The 11,079-nt window shown below is 47.0% G+C and overlaps 1 protein-coding gene across 1 annotated transcript; it reads left to right on the forward strand.

The window, feature by feature from the left end:
* Window positions 1–1,348: 1,348 nt before the first annotated feature.
* Window positions 1,349–10,850, forward strand: ISLR (immunoglobulin superfamily containing leucine rich repeat). The gene is made up of 3 exons (XM_083460612.1): window positions 1,349–1,832; window positions 8,401–9,977; window positions 10,394–10,850. Exon 2 carries the CDS (start codon window positions 8,418–8,420, stop codon window positions 9,672–9,674), a length of 1,257 nt encoding a protein of 418 aa, XP_083316738.1. The 5' UTR covers window positions 1,349–1,832; window positions 8,401–8,417; the 3' UTR covers window positions 9,675–9,977; window positions 10,394–10,850.
* The last annotated feature ends 229 nt before the right edge of the window (window positions 10,851–11,079 follow it).

Here is an 11,079-nt window from a genome sequence, read left to right on the forward strand (position 1 = left end):
ATTCCATCCGGACAACAGTGCTTGGGGAAGGTGCAGAGCAGGGCTGGCAAGGGGTGTGGCTTGGGCACGGTGCCATGACTGCCATACATTTTACTCAGAAATAAGTACCACTATGTTCAATGGTATTTACTTTTAGGTGTGCCTAGTATTCTGCTGGTTTTAAAGCCTGAAATGGCCTTAGTCTGGCATAGCTGAAAGCGCTCCTTTATCCTTGCAAGCATCTTCAGAAGAGAATAAAATAGCCATTTTACAACAAAGGAGACCAGGATGGACTTCTTCATATACTTATGGAGAAATTTTCGGCTGGAAGGAGAAGTGACTTTGGCCCAAAGCCTGCCCCTGGTGTGTTTCTTAGGCTACAGTCCTGTATCCATTTACCCGGGAGTAAGCCACTTGAACTCCACAGGACTTCGCAGCCAAGGAGAAGTGTGTCCAGGAATGTGCTTTTAACAGGGTCTTGCTTCATCAGTTATTCACTGGGGAGAAAAACAATCACCGTTTTACTCTTTCTCTCTGCTCTTCACAGCCTGGAGGAGACAGTGAATGTGTGAATTATTAAGTGAGTTTGTGCAATGAAACAGAGAGAGAGAAGGTGAAACGAAAACCCGCCATGGATTTGGAACAAGCTGCAGACTGAAGCCTCTGGTTGAAAGTGTAACACTGCAATCCAATAATGTCTACTCAGAAGTAAGCCCTGTTGAGTTCAATGGAACTTATTTCCATGAAAATATTTATAGGAATGCAGTGTTAAAGCAAGAAATCAGCCCTGCCTTTGGGATGATTGACTGACTACATTTACTGTATATCCAACTTTTCTTTCGATGAACTCAAGGTGGCACACATATTTCTTCCCCTGCATTTTATCCTTACAACGACAACCTTGTGAGGTAGCTCGAGTGATCTGCCAAAGGTCACCCAGTAAATTTCTTGGCTGAATGGGATTTGAATTCTGGTCTCTCAGGTCCTAGCTCATCACTCTAACCACTACTGGCCCATGCTTTTGTTTAGCTGTAGACTCCTAGAGTGAGCTCCAGCCAAGCCTCAGTGGTAATGGCTGTAAAATGGAACCAAGTACCCTTGCATGTCACGTGCAGCAGAAAACTCAGGGCAGGATGCCGCAGTCTATTGTGGCTCTTATCAGAAGAGCGCACCTGCCTGAAGCATGCATTTCCAAACCCATCCCAGCCTTACATTTATTGGTGTGCATTTTGCAAAACCAAGAAACCTAGCTTTTACTCATCCTAACTGCACTCTGTGTGTTGCCATTGGCTGTCTCTTTAAGAAGCCGGCAGAACCCAAGCCAAGAAGGGAGGGATAAGGAAGTTTGGGGAAAACACCACTGTTTTTTATTAAGTGTCGGCTGTTGTTTTAGAGAGGCAGGTCTTTGCTACTCATAAAAAATGTATTCCCAGGTCTCTTGAAAACACATAATCAAAGGGGGAGGAAATTAAACCAACGGACTATTGTGGGGTTTCTGGCAGAGGCAAGGGTTGGGGTCGTGATCCAATGCCACCCCCTCCTCAAAACAGAAGATGGGCAGTTTCTAATTCAGGAAATGTGTCAGGAATCAGGGTCCGTTTCAGGACAAAACCAAAGAAAAAATGAAAAAAACCAAAACAAAACAAAAAGAGAGGGATTTCTTTCTCTTTTTTTGAGGCCTGTGACAAATCAAAACCACTTTCCTGGCTCCCTGAGCGTCGGAGGCTGGACTTCGCCTTTATTAATAACATTTTTGGAATGCATGAGTCTGTCAGGACCCGACACAATGTTTACACAGTTTTCTGGCTGAAACCCTCGCGTGAAGAAAGGAGGAGAGTCACGGGGAAAAAGAGGTAACGGAAAGAGAACTTTCATCCCTTATCTTTTCAGGAGCATTTTTAAAAAAATATATATATTTGAGCTTTGCCGATCCCAATCTGATGCCCCTTCTGATTCTGCAGCCAGTCCTTGTCTCCCTGCCTCCGCTCCCTGAAAGCGTTTGCTATGCCTCTGGGCCTGTGATATAGCGAAGGCCAAAGAGAGAGAGAAAGGGCCGGCCCTCCTGTTAGGCAGGGAGATGAAGCTGCTTCAGGTGCTAAAGTAGGGGGGCAGCAGGAAGGGACTGGAGGACAGAGCTGTGCAGGGGCCACGCAGGCTGTCCTGTAGCCCCCTAAGCTAATCTGCAGCCCCCCTGATTTGGTGGAGCCAGAATAAAAACCAGCCACCCCTCCAGCTGGACTCTGTACATGGAACCAGTGAGTGTGTGTGCTGGCTTCTTCCGTTTCAGGGGGGTATGTGGATTAGATGACCCTGACGGTCCCTTCAGCCCTACAATTCTAGGCAGAAAAATTTCTCAGGCCAGACAAAATGTGTGGGCACCAATCCACACGGCTTCATAAGAAGACGAGGCCAGGAGGCAGTGATGCTTCTGAATGCCAGTCGCGGGAAACTGCAGGTTTCCTACAGGGCCATCTGGTTTGGTCACTGTGAGAACATGATGTTGGACTAGATGGGCTGCTGGCCGGATCCAGCAGAGCCCAGGGAGTGGCTGTGGGAAGACAATGAGTGGTCAGAGGGAGAAGAGGGGGGAGACAGGGAGGAGGAAATGGGGTCTTCTGATGTTTGTATGGTCTACGGTTGCTATTTCCCCCTAGATAGGCCTTAGCAGGGAAGGTGGTGACTGCCACAGAATACAAAACCCTGACCTGACCAGGCGTTTTCTGGAGTAGCCAGACGAGAGAACGGTCTGCCCTCCCTGTGCACAGCAGTGATTGACAAGTTGACAGAGGCAGAGCAGCTGCTTTGCATGCAGACGGTCCCGGGTTCAAGAGTCTGGGTGTGTGTGCCAGGAGCAGGTTAGTATAATATATAAATTCAATAAAGAAATAAATATTTCTTTGAACAAGTTAACTTTACTGACACCATGTGGAATATTTATTTATTTATTGAATTTATATACCGGCCTGTACAGTGGTACCTCGGGTTAAGAACTTAATTCGTTCCGGAGGTCCACTCTTAACCTGAAACCGTTCTTAACCTGAGGTACCACTTTAGCTAATGGGGCCTCCCGCTGCCGCTGCACCGTTGCTGCGAGATTTCTGTTCTCATCCTGAAGCAAAGTTCTTAACCCGAGGTACTATTTCTGGGTTAGCAGAGTCTGTAACCTGAAGCGCATGTAACTTGAAGTGTCTGTAACCTGAAGTACCACTGTACTTCAGGGTCTCAGGGCAGTTAAGAAATAAACAGCTCAGGGGGCCAGGCCTAGTGAGCACAGCAACTCTTCCCAGCAGATCTGATTCTGGACTGCTTTCTGCCACAGACTCTCCCAGCTCACTAAGGCCTGTTACCTCTCCAGCATCCGACATTTCCTCCTCCCTGCCTGCCCCCTCTTCTCCCTCTGCCCACTCATTGTCTTCCCACTGCCACTCCCTGGGCTCTGAGCCTTCTTCCCTTGGGGGTTCCCCAGTTGGTGCCTCCCACCAGCCCTCTGAATCCAGCCAGTCCATGACAGCCACTGACCTGCCGAGAGAGAACCCTGCATGCTGCCAGTCAGTGTAGACAATACTGGGCTAGATGGACTCAGTCAAAGGCAGCTTCCTGCCTAAGGATGTGTAGAAAATGGCCAGCCGTGATATTTCATCTACACAACAGAGTGTTTATCTCTCTAGCCTGGCACTGCCTACTCTGGAAGGAGCTGTCCAGCGTCTCATAGCAGCAAACAACCATAGAATTGCAGAGCTGGAAGGGGCACCCAATGGCCATCTAGTCCAGCCCCCTGCAATGCAGGAATCTCAACTAAAATGGCCCTCCAACCTCTGTTTATACACTTCCAAGGAAGGAGAGTTCACCATCACCTGAGGGAGTCCTTCCACTGTCAAACTGCTCTTAAACTGTCAGAAAGTTCTTCCTATTTGGCCATAGTAATCGTTAAAGAAATTGGAGTTCTTGTTGGAAATGCACTGAAAAGGATATACCAAGAACTCTGGCCACAACTATCAATTTAAGGAATAAGTCCTACTCAAGAGTTGAGATGAAAAACGTGTATATTCTGCTAAGAATAACAGTTTGAAGCTAGTAGTAAATTTAAATATAACATGTAAGTACGATGGTTTTAAAATAATAGTAAGTTTGGATACAACGTTTAAATACAGAAATAATGTAGTTTCAAATATGCAGTGATATGGTACAAAGGTACATGAAATACCAGTGCACAACAATAGTTTTGTATAAGTCTCAATGGCAATCATCTCATCTCAACTCTTGAGTAGGACTTATTCCTTAAATTGATAGTTGTGGCCAGAGTTCTTGGTATATCCTTTTCAGAAAGTTCTTCCTGACGTTTAGTTGGAGTCGCCTTTCTTGTAACTTGAATCAAGATTTGGGTTTGGGTCAATCAAGAGAGGCTTCCCCTCATCTGCTACCTCTTTCATTCAACTGGAGGTGTTGGGTATTGGAGCTGGGATCCTTTTTGTGCAAGTCACAGGCTGCTGCCCCAAGAGCCCTGCCATGCTAGCAGTCACTATGTGTTCCACCAGCAGAAAATGTTAGTGGAGGTTACAGCAGGGGCCAGCAACCTTTTTCAGCCTTGGGCTGGTCCACCGTCCCTCAGACCATGTGGGGGGCCGGACTATATATTTTTTTTTGGGGGGGTGGAAATGAACAAATGCCTTTTTAAATTTATTTTTTATTAACATATAAAACACAAACATATAAAGGTAAAGGGACTCCTGACCATTAGGTCCAGTCGTGGCCGACGCTGGGGTTGCAGCGCTCATCTCGCTTTATTGGCCGAGGGAGCCGGCGTACAGCTTCTGGGTCATGTGGCTGGCATGACTAAGCCGCTTCTGGCGAACCAGAGCAGCGCACAGAAACGCCGTTTACCTTCCCACCGGAGCAGTACCTATTTATCTACTTGCACTTTGATGTGCTTTCAAACTGCTAGGTTGGCAGGAGCAGGGACTGAGCAACGGGAGCTCACCCCATCGCAGGGATTCAAACCGCCGACCTTCTGATCGGCAAGTCCTAGGCTCTGTGGTTTAACCCACAGCGCCACCCGTGTCCCACATATATATACATTTACACAACACACGTACACAACACACTACCTTATTTTCATAACATAAAACATATCTACATTACTCTATATAATACCTACCTATACTATACATATCAACCTGCCTACACACCTACCCCACACGGACACCCACCAAGTGACTTGACTTCCAGCCATTCTTGTTACGCTACTTTATTTTTCCAACTAGCTCAAACGCATTTAATTATTTCTTTAATCTCTTCTTCTATCTTAACTTTACTCTCCTTTCACTCTAATCATTTTCTGGATTCATTCAGTATCTGTCAGAAATTCTACTTTTTCCACGTCAATTTTGATGTATTCCTTAAAAATAGCCCACTCCTTATTCACTTTTTGTACCATATCTCCTCTTATACTCCCCGTTAGTTCGGCAATATGGAAGTAGTCCATCATTTTAGATAACCAGTTTGTTTTAGTAGGGCTGCTGCTGCTTTTCCAATTATTATTTTTTAAATATTTATTAAGAGTTTAAAAGTTACAAAAAAGAAAGAAAAAGAGTTAAACAAAGCAAAGAAACAAAAAGAAACAACAAACAAAAAACAACACAATACAATGAAACAAATAAAACAAAACAAAGACCATTTTAAACAATTTCAATGTCATATCTTTCATTCGCTTATTTCCACGACTTCCTCACACCTCCCTTTTTGTATTCCACATCAGTTAATTATTTCAGCAATTCCTTTCCATCTTCCTCTGTTTTCTATCCTATAATTAACTTAACACATTCTAACCTTATTTTATTCCCTTTAATGCTCAATTCATCTATTTATACTTAATTAAGTATGCTTTTCCAATTTTTGGCAATCAGTACCTTTGCCGCTGTAGTTGCACACATAAATATTGGTCTGACTGTTCAAAAAAATGAATGAGTTCCTATGCCCCACAAATAACCCAGAGATGCATTTTAAATAAAAGGACACATTCTATTTATGTAAAAACACGCTGATTCCCGGAACGTCTGTGGGCCGGATTGAGAAGGCGACTGGGCTGCATCTGGCCTTAGGTTGCCTACCCTGGGTTACTGCCTCGCATAAAGTTTATTCTAGCCCCACAGCAGCCTTTGATCAACTTTAACAAAACATCGCCCAGCGCCAGCGCCAGCAGCACCCAGCCTCATGGGTCAGCTGCTAGAGACCCATCATTTTGGCCTTTATAGGTTGCCAACCATGAACTGAGCCTGAAAGGAAGCAGGGCCAGTGCAGACATTGGACACTCTGACGCCCTGTGCTCTAAGTCAGGCGGGAGCTTCTGAACTGACAACCAGGGCAGCCCCATAAAAGGGAATTGCAGTAGTCTAGCTTTGCGACGTTGGCGGTATGTGTGTTTGGTTGCTAGATATGCATCTGCTGCCTTCTCAGTTACCACAGCTGGCAGAAAGCAATCCTATTCCAGGATTGGCAATGAAATTTCAAGACAAACAACAGTGGGCTCCAGAATATGGTTGCCTCCCTACTGCGGCCAAGAATACTCTGTGCACAGCTGCAATGCTCATCCACAAAATGGAGGGTGGAACTTCAGGGCGAGATCCTGCCCTGCCGACTGCCTGCTCCAGCTCCAGCTCCATGTATTGGGATGAGCTCGTGCGCATGAGTTCACTGACCCTGGGGAAAGTGAGATCAGGAATTGACTGGAAAGCTGGTGTGGCGTGATGCCTTGACTTCGGTCAATGAGACTTTTCTTCCTCTTTTAGAAATGTGGTCATCTTTCAGGAAGACACAGAACTTCACAGCAGCCTGTCGTATTAGCTGTAAAGGACATCTTGTCAAGGATATGTAGGATGTTTTGGGAGACTAGACTGAAACTACAGAATTGCAGAGTTGGAAGGGACACCACGGGTCATCTAGTCCAACCCCCTGCAATGCAGGGATCTCAGCCACCCAACCTCTGCTGTAAAACCTCCAAGGAAGGAGATTTTAGATAAAAGGAAGCTATCTTGCCTGGCTGCCTGGTTCTAGTAATTCATCCCTAGTGCCTCCTACTATTCTATAAAAAAAACGATTCACTTTGCACAACCCATTGAGGAAGATAATAACACATGAAAATTCAAAGCAGTAACAAGTTAATTGTACATTCATTCAAAAATCCAATTAAAACCATTTAGTTTAATTAATTCAACAAAATGGATGAACTTGATCCAGTGAGACCAGCTTTCAAAGTTTGATAGTCATTTACTCCTCCAGCAGCCCCCTGCCACCCGCTTACCTCTTGGCACCCCCCTAGGCAATCCCAGGGGACAGTACCACTCCCTTTGAGACTCACTGACCCAGACCTGTTGCAATCTGGGTCCAGGCCTGGCACCTAAGGAGCCTTGGTCCCTCTGGCGGATGACCTCTGTGGGAGAAGGTTCTTGCTTGAGTGGCTCCATGGGCCGGAGTTGGGGGCCCTGCGTTGCAGTGATTGCATAGGGCTGAGCAGAAGTCCCTCAATGCTCCTCTCTTGGGGAGGAACCCCCCAAATAGAAGCAGAACTATTGCAATCAAGCCCCCCAATATCCAGTTCATCAGGGTTCTTTGTCAAATCCGGGCTGAAATGGTTTAGATACTGAAATGGGGCTCGCTCATACATAAAAGGTAAAGGGACCCCTGACTGTTAAGTCCAGTCGTGGACGACTCTGGGGTTGCGGCGCTCATCTCGCTTTATTGGCCGAGGGAGCCGACGTTTGTCTGCAGACACCTTCCGGATCATGTGGCCAGCATGACTAAGCCGCTTCTGGTGAACCAGAGCAGCACACAGAAACGCCATTTACCTTCCCGCCGGAGCAGTACCTATTTATCTACTTGCACTTTGACATGCTTTCGAACAGCTAGGTTGGCAGGAGCAGGGACTGAGCAACAGGAGCTCACCCCGTCGTGGGGATTTGAACCGCCGACCTTCTGACGGGCAAGCCCTAGGCTCTGTGGTTTAGACCACAGCGACACCCGCGTCCCTCAGCTCATACATGCACGCCTGCGAATTACACAAGTAATAAGATGCAAATGGACATAAATTAAATACACACTGAAACAATCCAGTAGATGTTAAAACCCATAAGTAAAGTATGCCATAAAATAACCCCATAAAAAGGCCATAGCATTTATAGCAGCAGATGTAGGTTAAGAGATTCAAGGGCCTACCTGTGTCAACAGGGGCATATTGAAAAGCCGTGGGAATGCCAATGCAGATGGGGCCTCTCGCATTTCATCAGGGAGGGCATTCAGCAACACCAGAGCCACTGGCGAAGAGATCTGCCTACACATCAGCACAGGCTGATAATCAGTGGGTAGCAACAGGAAACAAGTGGTTTGCAAGGCAATAATTTCCTGTCTTTCTTTATTTCTTTTCTGCAGCTGAATGGGGAGAAGCAATGGGTCCATGGTTCTGCTTTTTCACTGCTCTGCTCTTGGTGGAGACTCAAAGCTGCCCCGAGATCTGCAACTGCGTAGCCAAGAAGAAATATGGCCGCCACATCGCCGACTGCTCCTACAGAGACCTCCGGGCTGTTCCCCTTGGCCTGCCCTTCAACGCAACCACTCTCACCTTGTCCGTCAACCACATCTCCTCCCTGCAGGAAGACTCCTTTGCGGATGTTGTCGACCTGCAGGCCCTGTGGCTGTCACACAATGAGATCAGCGCTGTTGCCCAGGGCACCTTTGCCTCCCTGGTGCAGCTGCGGGCCATTGATCTCAGCCACAACCGGATTGCCGTCTTCCCCTGGGGGGACCTGCTCAACCTCACTGCCCTGCAACAGCTAAAGCTCAGCAGCAACCGGCTGGAGAAGGTTCCCCCAGAGGCCTTCCGCACCCTCAGGGACCTGAGATCCCTCTGGCTGAACGACAACAGGCTCTCCGTCCTCGCCGAAGGGACCTTCAGCTCCCTGCCCCTCCTGTCCCAGTTGCAGATCAACCACAACCCCTTCAACTGCTCCTGCAAGGTCTGGGGACTGAAGAGGTGGCTGGAGGAGACTCTAGTGTCCATCCCAGAGAGGGACTCCATCACTTGTGCTGCCCCAGACAACCTGAAGGGCTTCATCCTTGGGAGAGCCTTGAAGCTGGACTGCATGCTTCCTTCCATCCAGTTGGCATACCACTCCAGCTTGGGCAACAGTGTGCTGCACGATGAGCTTACTCTCCGGTTGCACTGCAGTGCGGTGGGAAGGCCGCCACCGGAGATCCGGTGGAAAATCCAGACCTCCACTCAGGAGGTGGTGATCAATGGACCAAACGTGGGAGAAGGGGGCAACTGGCTGGCTGCCGGGAGCTTGGAGCAGCGCATCCTGGTCTTCAAGAACGGCTCAGTGGCCATCCCTGAGTTTACCAAGGCTGACGAGGGCATCTACACCTGCCAGGCCTTGAATGATGTGGGATCTCGGGAGGCCTCGGTCAACGTGGCCTTGGCCGGTTCGAAGAATCCTGCTGGGGACATCATCCGGAACAACATCCAAGCCAGCAAGCCCCAGACTGAACCTTGTGAGAAAGAGGAGTCCCCCAAATCGGAAGACAAGTTTGTGGTGATCTACCTTACACCTGTGGTGCCGATGACCAGCAATGAGGGAGCGACCCTGTGGGAGCCACAGGCATGGGCTGGCGTCCTTCTGCTTCCACTGCTCACTCTTTATGGCTGAGACACGTGCAGCCTGGTATCATGCATAGGAATGTAGTGCGAGGCTGAGATATTATTTATTGCATTTATATCCCACCTGTTTCTCCCAGGAACTCAAGGTAGTTAGTTCTCCCCCGGCCCATTTTATCCCTACAACAACAACATCCCTGTGAGGTCGGTTAGGCTGAGAGGCAGTGACGTTAATGGCCAAGTAAGAGTTTGAAACTTGGCCTCTGTCAGGTCCTGGTCCAACACTCTAACCACTATGTAGCACTGCACCCCTGGTTGCAAAGCAGAGCTGCCAAAGTTAAATCAGCCTAATACAGTGGTACCTCGCAAGACGAATGCCTCGCAAGACAAAAAACTCGCTAGACAAAAGGTTTTTCCGTTTTCGATTTGCCTCGCAAGACGAATTTCCCTATGGGCTTGTTTCGCAAGACGAAAACGTCTCGCGACTTTGTTTTCTTTGTCTAAAAACAAAGACATGTTTTGTTTATAAAGTTAATTTATTTTCCCTTCAATTTTTGAACTGCTCTTTACAGTATGTGTGACTTTAAAGAGCAGTTAATAAACTGTTGTTGTACCAAATTTGGCTTTGTTTGGACTTTTTTTGACCATAGGAACGCATTAATTGATTTTCAATGCATTCCTATGGGATTTTGTGATTCGCAAGACGAAAAATTCACTAGACGACAAAACTTGCGGAACGAATTAATTTCGTCTTGCGGGGCACCACTGTAGTCATTCCTCCTTCCAGGAAGCCTTGAGAACTGTAGTTCCCCATGTAGGGATTGGAGTCCACGAACAAAGAATCCTCTGCAGCTTAGAAGAAAGCCATGGCATTTAGGAAAAGTGAATGTGTTTTTAGTATACATTTAGTCTTTGTGGGAAGGACTTGATTTCTTCCATTTTAGTCTCATGACTGTATGTTTACCTGCTGTGACCAGCAAAGGGTGAGGGATAAATCCTGATCTTCATTGTAGTCAATGCTGTGTTCACAAACAACAGTCTAACATTTTCAAAGAGAGGCTCACCATATTTCCAGTCATTCTGCTTAACATTTGCAAAAAGAGAAGGCAAGATTGCAGTTTATTCCAGCTATGACTAACCACACTTTACATATTCAAAGAAATCTGTCTTCTGCATCACCACTGAAAGGCCGAACAAGACAGAACATTAAATGCATCTTTTCATTTAATGTTTGTGTGTGTGTTTCAGTACAACGTGTATCAGAGTGGGACTGAAATTTAATGGGATCAGAGCACAGGTATAGAGAGATGTAACCATTTCCTTCCCTGCTATGGACCTCAGAAAAGTCCCTGTTCTGAAGCTGGCATTTGCTGTGTGTGTTTGTGTGTGTGTGTGTGTGTGTGTGTGTGTGTGTGTGTGTGTCCCATGGGTCTCCAGAGGAAATTCCCTGCCAGTGC

Source organism: Podarcis liolepis, assembly GCF_965112155.1.
Source record: "Podarcis liolepis genome assembly, chromosome: 9".
NCBI lineage: Eukaryota > Metazoa > Chordata > Lepidosauria > Squamata > Lacertidae > Podarcis > Podarcis liolepis.